This window comes from Zosterops lateralis (assembly GCF_965231275.1).
Source record: "Zosterops lateralis genome assembly, chromosome: 5".
Taxonomy (NCBI): domain Eukaryota; kingdom Metazoa; phylum Chordata; class Aves; order Passeriformes; family Zosteropidae; genus Zosterops; species Zosterops lateralis.
In genome coordinates this window covers 48,144,809-48,164,540 of record NC_139766.1, presented here as the reverse complement: position 1 = coordinate 48,164,540, position 19,732 = coordinate 48,144,809, and the positions used below count along the sequence as shown (strand labels likewise).

The window sequence follows — 19,732 nt, the reverse complement described above, 5'->3', positions numbered from 1 at the left end:
GTCTAGTGCAGTTCAGAGGTCGGAGAGGACCTTTGTGTCTGTTTACCTTTTAGCCAGGCAGCACTCCCAGTGATTGCCCATGAGATATGTTTGCAGATAACCAAGCTGTATGTCAAATAGATTTTCCTGCTGATAGTGCCAAAGAACACGTAGCTTTTTACCTAGCAGTTACAGCTCTAAGAGTCTGTGGCTGTGTGAGCCCCTTCCTTTTCTTGTGTTTTTCTGTCTCCTGTATATGTTAAGAAAGTTGGTTTACATAGTTAGACTGAATAGTACCTGCTCAAGAAGGGTTTTTTATTTGGTATTTGTTGGAAGTTTTGGGGTTTTTTTGTTTTTGTTTTTTCAGTTGCCTGCTGTGAAGTCTGCACACTAGCTCAAATGTTGAGGGTTAGTGGTAATTCACTTTCTTCCTAGAAACTGTCTTACTGTGTGTCTGTGAATATTCAGTGTTCTGGTGTCTGAATATGCTTAAGGAATTTTACTGTGAGTTTTTATGCTGGACAATTCAGGTGATTGCCCTGACTGCCTCTTTGCAGCATAAGAGATCAGTCTGTGCTCTTGCCTCGTAGAAGCAGAACTGAACGAGTGTCAGTTCTGTCTGTTTCTTAAATCTTACTGTCAAACGTGAGGAAACTTTGGGAAGCCAAGAACTTTCTTTGAACAATCCGTTTTAGATTAAGATAGTTACTCAAGCTGTTTGAATTAAACTATTAAACTTCAATACTTAACTTTTTTGAGTGTATTCTGTAAAGCTGTCCCAGGAATATAGAAAAATCTGGCCTTTGACAGATACCTTCAATTTCAAGATGTGTCGCTTCTTTTCTGCATAAGACCCACACGTCTTGAGTGTTCAATACTTCAGGCAGCTCACAATGTGCATTATCTGAAAAGGCAATCAGATTTGTTCAGAGGTTGGACTTAGTATTTTGGCTGATTTTACAGTCTAGTCTTTGCTGGACCGTAACACTGCTGTGTATAAAAGCTGTTTCATTTCTGTTCTTTGTCTTGCATGAGATATGGAGCCCATCTGGAAAGTTTCAGGGAGGAATTAATACACCTGCTGTCGGGCATAGATTCTCTTCCGAAGGTGTTAAACTACAATTCTAACTCTATTTGTGTCTTATGCTGGAACACCATTTTGCATTCCTTTTGGTGAAAGACTTTTTTAAAACACTTTTTTGTACTTTTTTTCAAGTTTAACTATTAGGAAGGAGGGAAAATAGATCTGCTGTGGGATTTCAGATAAATTTCTTGTGTTCTTTACCAACGAAGCTTACCAACACGTGGGTAATTTGTGATCTGCTATCGTCGTTCATACAGATGTACATACAGGTAACTGCACTTCATGTGGTTCAATGAAATTACCCCTGCCCTGTCATGTAAGTTAAGCGTGCATGGCCTGGACTGTTTGCATGATCTTAACTAAATAATTCTTCTGCACTGGGAGGGGAATAGCTTAACATGGGTTGAAGTATGCTAGTATCCCAGCCTGACTTCTGCTTCCAGATAAATAAAATATGCCTTTCTGGGTGGCAGTTTTTTATGGCCAGTCCTGAACCATCCCCATCTTTGTATGTTGTCTTGATATAAGGTAGTGTTAAGAGATTCCATGAGCTGGGATTGGTATGGAATGTTTCAGGCCATCCTGGTCTGCCCCAGCTGTCATTAACATCTCAGCACACCTCATGTGTTATAGTTGTAGCCTAATGTAAAATGATTTTTTTTTAATTTCTTCCTAATTGGATTGCATGTGTCTAGAAGGCTGCTGCTTCTCTCCTCTGCAGACCTGTAATTGCCTCTGTAGGGTGTTTCTTGTTATACAATGTCTGTCATGCAAGGTGTGGCGTTCACGTGTTTAATATTGTCCTTGCCATGTGAGCGTTTTGTGCTTCAGTTGTGCACCTTTGAAAGGGTGAAGTTACCCACCTTTTAAAGTAGTCTTCAAATGCAACTGATGTGGAGACCTTCTAGGATAAATCCCTGTGAGGCTTCCCTTCATTCCCTTTGCTGTATCTCTAGAACAGATTTGAATTTAGGGTATTCTTGGTGGCACTGATACTTGGATGTGCCATCCTGCTCCTGGCATGATACTTGCCCAGAGGAGAGTAGTTGAGAGCGAAGACACCTGCAGTGGCTCTGGCTGCAAAATGGCCATGCCGGAGCAGTTCCTGCAACAGCTGGTTTTAGCAGAGGCTGTGTTGTGCAAGCCCTTGTACCTGGCCTGCATTTAGCTATGTAAGTGCCTTAAAAAGTGGCCTGGCTTGCTGTAGTGCTATGTTAATGAAAGCTCTTGAAATCCAAGCCACTATTGTGTCTCAATTTCAAGCTCTGCTCTAGACAACAATTTTCTGATTATGCCCATTTGTCCTAAATTTAGAGGGTTATTTACAAAACCAGAATGTGATCTGTCCTTGCTGATAGATGCAGATCTCTTGACATATTTGATGTTTTTGAGGAAAACTTAGGCAGGAACACAGCAGAAACAGCAGTATGTAATAAGGTAGTGCCCTCCTTCATGGAAAAAGACAGTTGGTAGACCAGAATAATTGTTTTTACTGTGCCCTAATTTTGCCTTCCTTCTCTTCTTTTAAAATTGATTGGCACTATTTCCAGTTGAACACTTAGTTCCATCCTTAGACTTTTGTAACTGATCATGTGGATTTAGTTGATTCACCACTTACTTACTGTACTTCGTGGCCACTTAGCACATAGTCACAACATGACTAGTCTCAGGGAGTCCAAGATGAGACTGATTTTGTCCTAAACAATTTTGTCAGCTGCAGTTCTGACTGGGGAACAGTTTACAGAATCTGTTTGGCCCTCCATGTTTCAGCTTGTCTACATGGCACCTCTTTGGCTTCCCTTCCTCTTCCCAAATCAATGTCTACATAGATGCCTGCTGCACATTGGGATAAGAATGCCATAAAATGCTTTTTGGATAATTTTTAAAAATATAAACTATTTTAAAGTAAGCTTTAGAGCTCTAGGACCTCCCATGGAAATGTGACTGAGAATTACAATGTATGTTTATAAATAACTTTCAGTCAATTTTATTTGTATGTTTTTAGTTATGCTGTGTGTACATGGGCAAGATGTAGGTGTTACAAAGAAGTTGTATGATGTTACAATGAAAGACTTTAATGATGGCTATGTAGGAGCAGTGCTGAAGATGCTATTCAACTGTTTTCTTGCAGGAATAGTTTTAATATTATATTTTTAGTAAGTGGGAATTTGAACATCAAGTTCCTTATTTAAATCCTTTCTGACTAAGTTGGCTCTTTAAATCCTTTTTAAAAGCTTTTTAAAAAGCAATAGAATTCTCAAATGGTTTGGCGAGAAGGGGAAGGCAAATAAATGAGAGTGCTCATGTGAACGGTGGAAGCCTCTGTGCTGAGTCTCATGAGTGGCTTGGCATAAAGGAATTTCGTTACTGCCCTGGTGTTCAATGTGAGATTGTTCTTACCAAAGGCTGCAGTTCAGCAGGGAATAATGAAGAGAGGTTTGAATTATTTTGGAGATGTTTAGTTAAGTTCTTAACTAGTAGCTCTGTGAGGGGCAGTAAAAACACATTAATAGGCTTCTTGGCCTCTTTCTCTGACCTCTAGGGTGAGACTGGAATGGAGGTAGCAAAATATCTGGGAAAGGTATTACAGAAAGGTTTTAGATTATAATTGTTATTTTACACTGCTGCCCCACTGTTAACATCCTCTCTGAAAATTTATTGAACAATGATACCCTGTGTTGTGGGGAGATAGCTTGCCAGGCAGGAGAAGTGATTATCCTAAGGAAACAAGTGTTTTGTTCGTCAGTCTGTGGCAGAAACAAAAATTAAGAAGGAAGTGTTAAAGTGTGTAGTACTTAAGTGTTTAGTATTTGAAGTTAAGCAGTGTCTTTTCTGAATTAAATAATACAAAAAGGAAATGTTTTTTATTGCCAGCATAATGTGGAAAGTATTTTCTTCTATTAATAGAAAGCTTTGAGCTAATGGAATATTTGTTCAAGTTTAAAGAAAACCATGGGACTGCATTGGAAGCTTAGGTTGTGATGCCTTTTTTTAACTGTGTAAAACTTCAGTGAGAAACCCAGTTACATATAGAAAGCTTGATATAATTTTGGTTATTGCAAACTGAAAGCTTGAAGAGTATACTATGAAAGGGTTCTTTGCTGCTCTTCTAATCCTCTAAGTAAATACATCTGGATTGATAGTGGTAATTGCTGAAATTGCTCAGCACTCTTAACTTTTCGGTGGTAGAATTAAATTTATCAGGTTTTAGTTCTGAAAGTGTCAACAAAAGTTGGGGGTAGGAGGGGAAAAGTGGGAAGGAAACATCTAGTGTATGAGCTGGATATAGATTTGGATGTTTGAGCCTGTAAACAACTGGCTTGAATGAAGGGTCTGTGTATTCCCATCTCTATTTGACTGAGGGTGCTGATTGTGATGTGGGAGCCTTAGGCAGTTGCTGCTTGATGGTAGGTGTGGCAATGAAGGTAGAGAGGAGGACCAAAATAGCGACTACATCATGTTTCTTGATGAGTTTTAGTCACTCTTTACTGTGAGTGGTAGATGATGTACTATGTCAGCATCATCCCTCTTAACTAATATTCATAGAGCTTTCCAGACAACTACATCAACACAGAGTTGAACAAGTTGAAAACTGTTCTTAGGGAGAAGAGAGAGACATGAGTCATAGATTCTTTCCTGACCAGTTTTAACAGTGTGTGGTATGCCAGACTTCTGTTGTTGGCATGAAACATGAGGGTGAAACATTGGTCAGAGTACCATCAGACAGGGCGGTGTGTGGGTATGTAGATATTGACTGAAAGGGGATGTTTTCACTGCTTGAGCCTCTGAACACAGCAAGTGTTACTGCTGTGTACCAAAGTAACAATTTGTAATGTGCCACATGAACTGAGGGATATGTGAAACCGGCTTATAGTGTGATACTAATTAGTTTTAAATATGCCCTGTCCTAAGAACTCATGTGGAGTGAGGATTACAGTCCTATGCTTTGCAAGGACTGTTGTCTGTTTCAGGCTTTTTAAAAACCTGAGTTATGAGGTAGCAACCTCTGTGTACACCTCAGATCTAAAATAGCATTTCTCTGGATTGTGCAAATTTTATATGTATTACTGCTGATACTGTGAAATGCTCTGCAAATTTAAGCCATTACTGTCCTCTCACTTTCAACTTCTAGGGAGAGGGATCTTGTTGTGGCAGAAAATAGAATGTTCTCATAAATGTGACCTCTTATTTGGATGCAGGAAGGGCTGTGGATGTTGTCTGTTTGGACTCCAGCAAGGCCTTTGACAGTCTCCCACAGCACACTCCTGGAAAAGCTGGCAGCCCATGGCTTGGACCAGGAGCACTGTTTGCTGGGTTAGGAACTGGCTGGATGGCCCAGAGAGTGGTGGGGAATGGTGCTGCATCCAGCTGGGGACAGTCACCAGGGGTGTCTCTCAGGGTCTGTGTTGGGGCCAGTTCTGTTCAATATTTTTATTGATGGCATGGATGAGGCTATTGAATTTTTCATTAGTAGATCTGCAGATGACACAAAGCTGGGATCATATGTTGGTCTGTAGGAAGGTAGGAGGGCTCTGCAGAGAGACCTGGAATGGTTGGATGGATGGGCAGAGTCCAACAGGATGAGGTTTAATAAATTCTAGTGTCAAGTCGTGCATTTTGGCCACAATAACCCCCTGCAATGTTACCAGCTGGGGACGGTGTGGCTGGACAGTGCCCAGGCAGAAAGGGACCTGGGGGTGCTGGTGACAGCAGCTGAACATGAGCCAGCAGTGTGCCCTGGTGGCCAAGAGGGCCAGTGACATCCTGGCCTGTATCAGGAATGGTGTGGCCAGCAGGAGCAGGGAGGTCATTCCTCCCCTGTACAGGGCACTGGTGAGGCCACACCTGGAGTGCTGTGCCCAGCTCTGCCTCCTCAGTTTAGGGAGGACCTTGAGACACTTGAGCGCGTCCAGAGGAGGCAACGAGGCTGGTGAGGGGCTTGGAACACAAACCCTGTGAGGGATGGCTGAGGGAGCTGGGGCTGTTTAGCCTGGAGAAAATGAGACTCTGAGGTGACCTTATCACTCTCTACAACCTCCTGAAAGGTGCCTGTAGCCAGGTGGGGGTTGGTCTCTTCCTCCAGGCAGCAACTGACAGAAGGAGAGGACACAGTCTTAAGCTGTGCCAAGGGAAATAGGTTGGATATTAGGAAAAAGTTTTTTATGGTAAGGGTGATGAAGTACTCAAATGCACTGCCCAAGGAGATGGTAGAGTCACCATCCCTGGATGTGTTTAAAAGAGGATTGCATGTGGCACTCAGTGCCCTGGTTTGAGGTCTTAGAGCATGGGTTGGACTCAATGGTCTTGAAGATCTCTTCCAACCTAGTGATTCTGTGATTTTGGAGTTGTCATGGCTACCTTTTGGAAGAAACATAGGGGAAAATTTTGACAGGCATTATCTTCTTAATAATTACTCAAATATTTTTAGGGTATATCACTGATAAATTACACTGATAAAGTGTGTAACTTCCTCTTCTAGCTGCCTGATGGCTGATAAGCTGTAGCACAGTCACTTTAAAGCACACATTAGTCACTGTGACTCCTCACCGCCCTGTACTGAAAGTGGTGACTAATCTCTGGGATTGACTTTCCATTCTGAACTGTAACCTTTACCCTCAGTAACTAGGTGGAGAATTTCACAAAATAGTCTAAAACATTCCTGTGTCCTGGGCTCGGTTCCCCTTACCTCACAGCCGGTGTTTGCAACTTCTGTGACTGCTAGAAAAGATTTGAGGCATCAGATGTGCTGCTAGGCTCTTGAAAAGTCCTTAAACCTTGCTGTCTCTTTGAGAAGAATCTTGCTTTGAATAGTGGCTCTTCAGCAGTGTCTGTGAAGCTCTAGCAGAATGAAAGGAGTTAGCAATGAGGAGCCAGCCTGCACATAAAAGCCTGATCCAGAGGCTTATTTTGGCACTTGTTTTTGGCATTATTTTGTCTGATGAGACTGAGGTAGTACAGTGACTTCCACTTTGTGCAGTGTTTGTAACAGACTTTTCTAATGAATAGAAGAAGGTTATGAGCCAAACATTTTCTGCAGTGTTACAAAATATGCAGTAATAGAGAACCTTTTTTGCCTTGATTCAAAAGCAGCTGATTCAGAGCTTAAATATCACTTCAGGTTAGCAGACCCTTTCTGTGCAGATCTGAAACACTGAAACAGTCTTATTTTGGAGAGTATAGGTTAAGCAGGAAGAAGACTTAATCTTATTTTTCTGGCATAAAGAAGTTGTGAGGGAGTCTTTAGGCTTTAGATTTTAACATTGAAATAATAATGCTTCTTTCACCTCGGTTGAAAAGGAATTTAGCAGTGTGCATTGACAGTGAAAGCAGCCAACAACGTGCTGAGCTGTATTATTAGGAGCATAGTCATTATTTGCAGGGAAGTGATTATTCTGCTCTGCTCAGTACTATTTAGCTGTGTCTAGAATACTGTATCTGGTTTTTGGTCCTTAATCCAGGCAAAACATGAACTGGCAGCAAGCTCAGCAGAGGAGCCATCAGAGCCATCAGGAGGCTGGAGCAGAGGCCGGGGAGGGGAGGCTGGGGGAGCCTGGGTTGCCTCAGCCTGAAGAAGAGTGGTGTCAGAGGTACCTGACTGCAACCCTTCATACCTGCAAGGGGCCAGGCTCTTCACAGCACTGTGACTTCTAATAAGTAGATACAAACCCAGTAGATTTAACAATTAAAAAACAAACAGAACACCAAAACAGCAGAAATAACAGTCCAGCTTTCACTGTGAGAACAACCATGCAGTGAATCAGGCTGCTTGGGGAGGTTGTGAATTTTGGTAGGCATTAAATGTACAGCTGGATCGAAACCCTGAGTCATTGTTGATCCTGGCCAGAGGCCCAGAGACCTCCTGAGGTTTCTTCTAACCTGAATTTTGTTCGTTTTGCTGGTTCTACAGATGTATGGCCCACCATTCTCAAAACACCTGTTTCAGGAAAGACTGTTAACCCGCAAATAAGAGACTTTGTCATATAGGTGTGGATTATTTCCGGACTGAGTTGCAGTAGCACTAAAAGATAACAAATATTTGACAGCTATTGTGATCTTGTTTCTTGAAAGATAACAGTAATAAAAATCACAAGGAAAATTTAGCCATGTCATGGTGTCACCTTTAAAGGACATCAGACTCCTAGTTACTAAATACAGTCCTTTGAAGTCTGGGGACCAAACAGTTCAAGACTTTGAAGATGCCTTCATGCTGTTAACCTACTCAGCAGCGTTCAAAATTATAAAGGAGCTTAAAGATACTTTTTTCCTTGCCTGCTCAGTTACTGGGAACAGGTTGGATGGGGCTTTGAGAACATGGTCTAGTAGAAGGCATCCCTGCTCATGGCAGGAGGGTTGGAACTAGATGATCTTAAAGGTCATTTTCAACCCAAGTGATTCTGTGGTGCAACGAATGGGATTTCTTTGTGCTTTTTGGACATACTGTTTCAGAAACCTGGCACTGCTGTAGAATACACTGGATAATGAATTACTAGGACAATGGAACCTAACAGACTTTTTACTAGTGAAAGGTATGAAGAAACAGAATTCCACAGGATTGGTAAAACTTGGTGTTTGTACAAATGGATAAAAACAAGTTTTTATTAATTGCTGTTGAGATCATAGCAATAACCTGGCTTCTTTTTTAGTTCTAGTTCCATAGGTAGTACTAAAAAATTAAGTGACCAAAATACAAGTTAGCTAACAATTATTTCCCAGTAACTGTGATGCAGATAAATATACTAAAATGTTTTCTCATGTTACTTCAAATTGTATTTTGTTTACCGACCCTTTTTCTGCAGCTACCAAATACAAGAATACAGCCATATCAAATGTTTGAGCCAATCCTAACATAAGTGAATGATGCTTCAATAATACTGTCAGAAATCTTCCGTTTTGTATATGAAAGTATAGCTTATCTTAATGTCAGAATAGATAAGTCTCACGGTTTTTGGTACTCTTGTTCAAATAGTATTGAAACAGTAGGTTAAGAACTGCTTATTTGAAAACCCTGTGCAAATTGTGACTATTCAGTCCTTCATAAATTGTAGAAATTGAAATATTTTAAGGGATGTTGAATTTCCAATACTGGAGGAGAAATACCAGTTGGGAGCTAACTTTATATGAAAATGACCTTTAGATGAAAATTGGATGACTAACAAGCTAAATAAAACTGCATGTTATTCTGAAGCTCTAGCATAAAGAGCCAAATGCAGACGTGCTTTCTGATGCTTGTCTCAAAGCTGTGCCCTCCATCAACTATTTTCTTTCAAATGACAGTCAGGTGGGGATGCAGAAAACTAAGGAGCTATTTGCATGGGAGCAAATAGGAGCTCAGGATAAAATATTAGGATTCTTCCTCCTTTAGAATATTTTTATTTCTAAGATTTTTTTTGAAATATGTTGTTCCTTGAGGCAGTTAGGATTTCTGCTGTAAAGCTGGTTAAGAAGCTCTGCTTCTTGATGAGGTAACATTTATTTTTAGGAGGTATAGAAGTGGTTCTGAAAAGAAGACTTGTTCCTAAAACTTGGAGATATCCCTTATAGGAGTTTTATTTATCCTTTTGGGTTACTTGGCCAGTTTTTTGTGAGTTTGAGGCTTTCCCAGTAGTTGCTCCCTGTTTTAGAACAATTTAGTGTGCTTTTCAGACCTAGGTGTTGGCAAGATGGCCGGATCTAAGCATTGCTGTGTGGTTGCTGAAGAATTCTAAGGCCTTCTACTAGGCAGTTTTTGAGTATCTTCTAGTTTTGATATGGGGATGTTTTGGATTTGACCAAAAAAGCCAAAAGGATATTTTATCTAAAGGATCATAAGGGCAATATATGAAGCTAAAAGGAACCACACCACTTATGGGTATGTGAATGGATGTTTGAACTGGGGACAGGAACTTGGCAGAAAAACCTGTGCACTTCTGGGGAGTTCCTTTTACTGCCAGTAGCCGAGGATGATTAGGCTGCTGGTGCTCTGTACCTGTCACTTTGCTGCCCAGTCAGATTGGTAGCAAGGGACTGAGAGCTTCAAGAGGGACTTCTGTCTTTTTCATCAATAGAGTTGCTAATTTCTTTAAGAATGTGGGAGAAGGAGGTTGAAAAGGTACTATAAAGGGAAACACTTACCTTCTTACAGATCACTCATCAGATGATATATAGCACCTTTAATTATCAATGTAAACAAACTTTTGGCCGCAGTATGCACTCTGCTTGAAATAATCTTGATGAGCCATCAGAAGTGGTAGATCAATATGCCTTAAAATCCATTTAAAAGTACCAGGAAGGAACACTACTTTCTCCTGCAAGCTGTAGCTATAATTGTTTTGCTTAATAAGTTAATATGAGAACATAAGCAGCACTCTACTTTTTAGGTTCTTAGGTTATTGTTCATCTGTACTTCAGATACTCTTTGATCTTGAAGGTTTACTTGGATGTCATTAAACATCTGAAAGTAAAATCTTTCACTTATGTCACTAGACATAGTAGGTTAGGTATATGTGGGGAAGAGAAGGAAATAACCAAGGTAGTTTGCTCTCAGTAAATGCATAATTCTAATAGTGTTTCAACTGCACATGATGCAAAATTTACTGAGTTTTGCTGATTGCTGCCTCAGTGACTGCTGTATGTAACATAATGCTGAGAAGTGGGGTCTTGACTTAGTAGATGTATTAGGTATATGCATTTCAAAAAAATAAGTAATTGGGTTCAGATTTTTTTCTCTATTATCACTAAAGTCTTCTGTCATATGCTTAACTTTAGTAGATGGAAGGAATAGAAGAGTGTGTGTGTTAAGAAAAAGACTTGTGAAAGCTTAAATATTATTCTGGTATAGTTTTGAGTAAGGCTGTTGTTTTTGTAGATGCTCTAAAAGGGTATTTTTAGTTGTAGGAGGCATCAGAAGTTGTTACCTGGCTGATGGGTTAAACATGTCCTTTTCTTAGAGATGCAGGTATCACAATATGATTGGTAAGAGGGAGAAAAAGCATCAAAAATCACCATGTGGCTTTTTGGGTGTTTATTGTTTGTGAGTATTGTGTGTGGATAGTTATCATATGCTTTTTGATCAGGAATTTAGAGGTCAAACAATGACAGCGGATTTCAGAAACACTGCTGCGGCATGAATTTCAAAACACTTCTCAGCTATTTCAGTATTATTTGTATGACTCTCGTATTAGGGATCTGAACTTTTACCTCTTCTCTTTTTCAGTGGTTGGAGCGGCACCCAGGAAATCAGTGAGATTTATGTGCTGACCATGTCAAATGTCTTTTCTGTTTGGGTGGGATGAGGCTGGAGGGACCAAAACACAATCACTTGACTTTCCAGGCTCATTTTAGTTTAGATTGTCCTCTAAGCAGGTTGCATGTTCTCAAGCCAAGTCCTGTGGTGCATGGTTAGGGAGACTGGCAGCTCTGGCTGCCATCCTGATGACTTAATTGTACGTAAAACATGGCAGACTGGCAGCCTGTGTTGCCATGCAGAGACTTGAGGGGGTAGCAGTGCTGAACTTCTCTTGCAGGAACCATTAAAATAAGAGAGAATTGCAATTTACTGGTAGATGGGGAGCAATTTGTACATGGTAATACTATTTTTGCCATAGGAGCCGAACAGATTAAGAAAAATAGGTACATTACAGCTATGGTAAGTGATTTCACAGACCTTTAAAGATGGGGAAATGGCATTTTTTTTACTAGAGAGATGTCTGTTTGCTGAAGAAGAACTTCACTCTTTTCTCCTTGTAGAAAATCTTATTATAAAACATATGCATTTACCTGCTTTTTTAGCTTACAAAACTTTTATGAATTAACAAATGCAGCCTGAAATAAATCCTTAGTAATAATGACTCCTATTTATTCCCGTTTAAAAATGATCTAAATAATTTTTAAGTAGCTAAAAGACAAATGTAGATTCTGTTATCTGTTTTGTGTGTTGTCATCTGTTCTGTGTATAGCGTACCATAACTAAGAATTGAATCCAGGGGTATATTTTTCAGTTATCTGAAATTTAAGACATTTAGTGAGTATTACGGTGGCTACATAAACACATTTTTGACTTGATGGAATACTCGTTTAGATCTAATGAAATTTAATGGAGCTATCTATGGAGTAGATTTTTGAGATTAATCTAAATTAATTTATGCCCTACAAAATTGAATTCTGTAGTGCCCTTCTGGTTTTTGTCCTATCACCTGAGCTGACAAGATTCCTCTGATCTATATGGACAACTCATATTAATATCTGTAGCAACCCTATGGTCAAATTCAGGATATTTTGCATGGAATATCTCTAAGCAGTAAAATTCAGTGTTGCCACAAATATGGATTGGCCTTAATTCTGATAACGGTTGAAGCGTGTGATGTCACAATCATTAAAGTCTGTGGATCTTGTCCTTTAAAAAAACCCAAGCCGAAATTGGTATTAATTCTTAAATTCATACGAGATTTATCAAGTTGGAGTTGGCTTGAATTATTTCACAGTAATTTGCCTTTTGACTGTGTTTGTAAGTAGACTCGGATGGAATTTAAATATTTAAAAATGCCTATTCTGAGAATATTTTGTTCACTGTCACATTACTGGTTATGAAGGTCCTCAGTATCTGTTTTGTGGTCTTTTTGCAGATGACTCAGCTCTAGAAGAAAGATCTGTCTTCACAAATTACTTTGAAAGCACAATGGATGCATTTTAGAGTTCTACGGAAGTCATCTAGGAACAAGAACATCGGACTTTGAGGAAGAACAGAGTTCAGAGAGCCCAGAAATTGGTCACTAATAAAGCCTCTTAGGCCACAGAGCTTGGAAATGAATACCATTGAGACAGCAAAGCTTGAGGAGCATATGGAGGGTCAGCCAAATGAGACTTCTAATGGCTACTCACGGCCTACTCTCTCAGTCAGTGAAGAGACCAAAAATGGCACTAGCAAACCAAAGGGCTTGTCTAATGGCTTGCGAAAAACAGCAAAGAAATATCCTGATTACATCCAGATTGCTATGCCTGCTGAATCTAGGAATAAATTTCCTCTGGAATGGTGGAAAACAGGCATTGCCTTTGTCTATGCTCTCTTCAACTTGATTTTAACAACTGTCATGATCACTGTGGTCCATGAGAGAGTACCTCCAAAGGAGCTAAGCCCTCCCTTGCCTGACAAATTTTTTGATTACATTGATCGTGTGAAATGGGCTTTTTCTGTATCAGAAATAAATGGAATGATACTACTTGGGTTATGGATATTCCAGTGGTTGTTTCTTAGATACAAGTAAGTTAGCAATATATCTTTTTTTCTCTGTTGTATATTTATGTTGCTCATTTTGTGTAGAAGTCGTCATACAGTAAAATCCGTGACAATATTGTAGAGTAGGGCTGGTAGGAAAATAAGGGGATGACTTGTTTACAAAATGTTCTAGTGTCCATGCCAGATGTGGAAATACAGGTTTTCTGATTATTAAATAATGTTTTTGAATTCTGGATTTCTGACACCTATATTGTACTAGTCAAATTTATTCTGAGATTGGGCTTTTCAAAGTGTGTTTACAGACCTGGGGATGTTCAAACTGAGAAAATCATGATGTAAAAAATCTCAACCAAATTTGAGGAAGAACCCACTGTCCTCTACAGCTAAATAGAAGTTTTCTTCTGCGTTTTTGTTTTCCTGAACTGTATATATTTAAGTCAAGAATGTGGTTATAGTATGAAACTAAAAAGAAAAGGTCACAGAGTTGAGGAGAACTGTCTGCACCTGTAAGTTAGACTGAGCCCATGTTAAATTGGTGAGAGTTTCACACTGTAAGGAGCTAACAAGATTAAAAGCTGAAGAGGGATGTTTTAATATTTGATTGAGCAATGTATGGTGTGGAGCTGCTCTTTCATTCTAAGGATTTAGCTATCTAATGAAGCTAGAGCTCTGTAACTGTTGAATATCCTTCATGTAAACTTTGCACTCAGTCTGCTTCCCCCTTTTCCTTGCTTTCAGATCAATAGTGGGACGCAGGTTCTTTTTTATAATAGGAACTTTGTATCTGTACCGCTGCATTACCATGTACGTTACCACCTTACCTGTGCCTGGAATGCATTTTCAGTGTGCGCCAAAGGTAAGAATCTTTGCCTCTTGCTTCTTGCCTTAGTCTCTGCATCAGTCCTGATGGCTTCTTAGAACAAGTAGTAGATAATGTTTCATGTCTTACTAAATTACACAAATTACTTTCAGTTGATGTCTTCAGAAACATAGGTAATGATGAACCAAAACTTGTGTGGTAACAGAGCCTCAAGTTGTTGATGCAGTTGGGTGCTCCCTTTCAGAACATCTTAGGTTGAAATCATGCTGCTACTAAATCAGCTTGCTTCTGAGGCTCAAGCTAATCACTCTTAATAGTGTAGCAATGTTTTTTCTTATATAGTAGGATACCCAAGGTCAATACTGTAATTCATGGGCTGATATGCAAGCTTGTGTTGCTGTATCCCTTTTAAAACCCACACTGTTACATGCTTTGCCTAGTTTCTCACACTGTTTGGTCAAGAGCTATTGCTATACCTGATGTCAGCTGCCTGTCTCCGCTTCCAGCCTGCAAAATGTACAGGAATGTGACTTAAACAAGTTCATCTGCATAAATGAACTGATACAGAAACATCATACTGATATAGAAACATCAATGTGCTAATAGTTTTACAAAAATATTTTAAAAGTTTAATGACACTGGAGTTAAGGGGTGACATAAAGGAGTTGTAACTCCTACTTTAGGTTACTAATAAAAAGTTGTAGACTTAAAATTTCATGGAACAAACTCTATTGTGTTGGCTATACTGAAAAAAAAAAGTATTGTGAGTTTAGTGGAGGGGATAAATTTGTCACCTCTTGGATAAGATTTCCAGTCTTGAGTTACAGCATCGTGGCTATTGTCTTCTACATTGAGACAATGTGGGGATATAGAGGGTGAATTACTTCTCTTATGAATCAGTGTCTATTTAAAAATACTTTAACTGCCACTGTTGTACAGATTTAATGTTTTTGTTCTAATAGCCTGGAGAATGACTATGCAGTAGACTGTGTATTGAGAAATGAGAAGAGGTGTAATCAAAGGAAAATACAAATGTCTCTTCTGAAAGTGCATTTTGCTAGTGTTAAACCAGGATGAATTACATGAACTCTGGAAAAACACTTCATGATAATTCTCCTTGATTTCTTTTGTCATATGTAAATATTTTTGATTATGGAAAGCAGTTATCCATTTTTCTTGGTTGCTTTTTTCTAGAGTTAATTTAAAACAGCTAGATAAAACTGCCTAGTATCTATAAGAAATCAAAAGCTGGTCCTAATACAGGCTTTAAAAATGTACATTCTCCAAATACAAGTTAAGTTCCTGACTTAAATTCCTGACTGAGTTTTTAACTAAATCTAAAATGAAGTGAGTTTGAGGTTTTTACTTATTAGAAACACTGGTCAGCTCTGAACAGAATAACATAATTGGAATGCAAGGTTGTACCAGTTTTTAATGGGTTTCATTCATTCTGTCAGCTGCTGTCATGAGAGATCTGACCTTAAAAATTTTTAATGTTTACCTTTTCAGTATATTCTGCATCTCATTCTCATACAATGCATATTTTAAAATAGCCTGGGAAAGCCTAGACAGAATGCTAGTATTACCAAACTGATCTTTATCACCTGTCAACTTCAATATGCATGCTTATTTGTTTAAGAGTATGTGAAAGAAAACCAAAGAAAATGAAAATAATTTGTCTTTTTATCCCTGTCTCCCTGACTCTACATGTGTTTGGGCAGGAAGGTTGCTTGAGTCACTTACAGTGTATCTTAAAATTTATTTTATAATTCTTTCTGGTGTTCTAGTTGAACGGAGACTCTCAGGCAAAGGTTCAGAGAATCCTGCGACTGATTTCTGGTGGTGGTCTATCCATAACTGGATCACACATCCTTTGTGGAGACTTTCTGTTCAGTGGACACACTGTAGTATTAACGCTGGTCTATCTGTTCATCAAAGAGTGTAAGTGATTGTATTTCAATGTACTTTCTTGTTCATATTTATTGTACTGGGAAAATTAATGACAAAAGTATGTGTAAAACTACTGCCCTCCAAAAGTTGTCATTTGTATACAGGCTGTATTTATAAGAGTTTGAAACATAAAATGAGTGGAAATGGAACTGCGGCTGTAGTAAAATCATAAAATGGTTAAGGTTGGAAGGGACCACTGTAGGTTATCTAGCTCAACCATTCTGCTCAAGCAGAGTTCTGTAGAGCACGTTGTGCAGAATTGTGTCCAGACAGTTCTTGAATGTTTCCAATGAGAGAAGCTTCACAACCTCTCTGGGCAGTCTGTTCCATGGCCATCTGCACAGTAAACATGTTCTTTTTGCATTTTGCTAGAACTTCCTGTGCATCATTTCCTACTTTTGATGCCTCTTGTCCTATTGCTTGGCACCAATGAGAAGGACCTGATTTTGTCCTCTTGACACCTTCTGTTCATATATTTAGACACGTTGATGAGGTTTCCTCTATTTTCCTCTATCATTCCTCATAAGAGAGGTGCTCCAGTTTCCTAATCATTGTCATAGCCCTCCACTGGACTTGCTCTACACTTGTCTTGTACTAGGGAGCCTGGAACTCCAGATATGCCTCACTGGGCTGAGGGTCAGGACTACCTACATCAACCTGCTGGCAATGATCTTATTAATACACCCCAGGCTACTTTGCCCTTCTTGGCCATGAGGGCACTGCTGATGGACAGCTTTGGCCACCAGGACCCTTAGATACTTCTCAGCAGAGCTGCTTTCCAGCAGGTTGGCCCCCATTCTGTAGTGGTTCTTTCTTCCTGAGTGCAGGACCCTGAACTTGCCCTTGGTGAGTTTCAAAAGGTTCTGCTCTGCCCATCCCTTCAGTGTGGGAGGCCTTCTGAAAGGCAGCGCAGCGCTGCTCTTCTGAGCTTTGTATCCTCAGCAGACTTGCTGAGCATGAACTCGATCACTTCATCTAAGTTGTTGATGAGTAATTTAAAAAATACTGGGCCCGGTACAAACCTTTGGGTTGAACTAGACTGTGCCACTGATTAAAAACCCTCCAAGCCCTGCCATTCAACCAGTTCTCAGACTTCACTAATTGTCTGGCTCTGGCTGTGGGGGTATCATGGGAGACAGTGTCAGAAGTCTTGCTTGAAGTTCACACAGACAATATCCAGTTGTCTCCTGTTACATTTCAAAGGCAATCAGGCTGGTTAAGCCTGACTTCCCTGTGGTGAATCCCTGTTGACTACTCCTGATCACCTTCTTGTCTTACTACCACATGCTTAGTGATGGCCTCAAGGGTGAGCTGTTCCATCACCTTCCTAGGGATTGTGGTAAGGCTGACTAAGTGTTGTGGGCTTTAATTAAGGGCTAATGTGGCTTAACATGTCACCTCTATCTTTATGTAAGTGTTTATTGCTTGATTAAAACAAGATTGCATTTCATCATTCATTGACAGGTTATTTAAAGTTTGGATAAAACATGCTGTAGTAATTGTGCATACTAGTTCTGCAGGTTAGCTACAGGGGTTTGTAGGGAATTTTGTGGCTTGAACATTGTATCACTGCACACTTACATGGCATCCAGAAGCAGTTACTTTTCTCAGGTGTGCTATACGTTAGTTACTGCAAGCAATGAAAAGTTAATTCATGTTCTTTGAATGTCTTGTGCTTGAGTCTCCTTAATGCTTCTTGTAGTTGATAAGAATTTCACAAGCATGCAGAAGATGCAGTTATGGTTTCTCCCCCACGGCTTTATATTGCTCTGGGGCATGGGAGGAAAAATCTTTTGTGCTGCACCCAGAGCATCTATTGAAGTGTTAGAGAACTTAGCACTGATTTCTAAATCTAATATACAGTAAGCAGTGCTTCTATCCTGGGAGCTTGGCCACTCATGAATATGTAGTGGGGAGTTCCCTTCTCAGTTCAAATGTTTGGAGTTGGAATCTTCCCTCCTATTGTTATATCCCAAACTATGAAAATGCTAGCTTGGCTTATGGGAATGTGTAATTCTCACTGAAACAAAACTAAGACTAACTAGCATTAGTTTGATGCCTTCCTTTTATTAAAATTCTGAGAGAACAAGGTGCTGCAGTGCTGCATTCTGCCTTAAACAAAAGCCACAAAATAAAAGGGCCTCTTGAATGTGATAGACTCCAAATCACAGATTTGAAATTTTCTTCTTTGAACAATGATTTAAGATGCTGATTATAGTCTGATTCTTAGACCTGAGTCCTTCCTGTGATGTGAATATTACTGTGGAAATGGCATTTGTAACTTACCAAAATTACCAGAGCAGTATTAGGAAAATATCCTAATAAGAGTTATTGTTTGCCTTGTTTTGTCTGTTGCATTGTATTTTAATGCTATTCACATACTAAATTGTACTGGAAGAGATTAAGATAACCCAATATTTTCTAGGCTAGTTTCTCTTGTACTTTATACCATAAGGGATTGGAGCAATTTTATCATACAAGTTTTTGTACTTAGCTCTTTGCTGCCTAATTGTTAGGCATGTATTTCACTGAAATTTTACTCTCTAAGTGAGAAATACATAGCTTTCAGTTTTTTACCTCCCATATAATCAAAATGTTATCTGAACCAGGACATAAGCCCTTTAATTGCTCTGAATTAGAGACTGCTTATGGTGGTCTTTTTTTGCTCTTTTGGTAACATGTCTTTGGTATAAGATATTCTGAGGTTTTTGTCTGGCTTAGTGGAGTTTTTGCTCTGCTCTTCTCTTCCTTTCATACTCTACCATTTTTTTACTTCTTTTCTGCTCAACACATTTTTCACCAGAATAGTTCTTCATATTTTTAGTATTTTTAGCCTTGGTATGTCTGTCTTGCTTAATGTTGTTTTCATCAACTTCTTGAGATTACTTGGCTTCTTATCTTAAATAAATCAGTAGATGATCTGTCTGCAGTGTTTTGGGGAGAGTTTAAAGAATTTATTATTTTGACACTTGTACCAAAAAGTGGCCCTGCAGTTATTATTTTGCACAGGCCTCTGAGAGCCTACTGGGTAGGCTTGTAGAGATCAGTAACTTTTCTGCTGGTATTGTGGGAAAGTAAAGGCTGACCATTGCCCCATAAGGCAAGAGGTGCCAAAACCTCTCGCTGTGAGTGAAATGAAGCCAGTTAGCCTGTCAGAAGTTATGAATGGTCATTGTGACACTCAGGGCATTTTTTTCAATGGGGAAGGAAATACAGGGGGACTTTTCCACTGCAGTGACTGAAATGCATTTTGAATAGCTTTGCTCCCGTTTGTTAAATCTCTCATTAAAGGGCATAAATTCACATACTGTCCTTTTTTGTACACTGTATTTTGTTTCACAGAACTGAGGCTTCATGCAAATTAATTAAAACCTAAGAATTAAAATGAGTGTCTTTTTCTGTTTAATTTGTGATCTCTGCTCAGATTGTATCAATTCTAGAGACTTGAGTTTAATCGAATATAGACTGAAAAGAAGAGAGTAAATACACTTCAGGTATTAACTTCGGTGTATGTTTTACCTCAATTTTGTATCTTCCTCTGCACCCCAAATCCTAGAAATGATTTAACCGGAAAACTTAATTTGACTAGAAAATGGGTGGCAGTGTTGTCTAACTAACCTATCTTGTGCTCACTTTAAAAAGAGCACCTCTGTAAGTTCGCAAAGTTCATTATGTAGATTAATACAAA

The 19,732-nt window shown here is 39.3% G+C and overlaps 1 protein-coding gene across 4 annotated transcripts in view; it reads left to right on the top strand.

Moving 5' to 3' along the window:
- Nucleotides 1-19,732, top strand: part of SGMS2 (sphingomyelin synthase 2) — a 39,975-nt gene that overhangs the window by 8,399 nt on the left and 11,844 nt on the right. For 3 of the 4 annotated variants that reach the window (XM_083862422.1, XM_083862419.1, XM_083862420.1), the window contains 3 exons: nucleotides 12,664-13,298; nucleotides 14,013-14,130; nucleotides 15,882-16,035. In XM_083862422.1, coding sequence (XP_083718548.1) covers nucleotides 12,844-13,298; nucleotides 14,013-14,130; nucleotides 15,882-16,035 — 727 coding nt within the window. In that variant the 5' untranslated portion in view covers nucleotides 12,664-12,843. Of the gene's footprint in view, nucleotides 1-1,230; nucleotides 1,333-12,663; nucleotides 13,299-14,012; nucleotides 14,131-15,881; nucleotides 16,036-19,732 lie in introns of those variants that run through there. The other variant, XM_083862421.1, reaches the window with a different exon arrangement.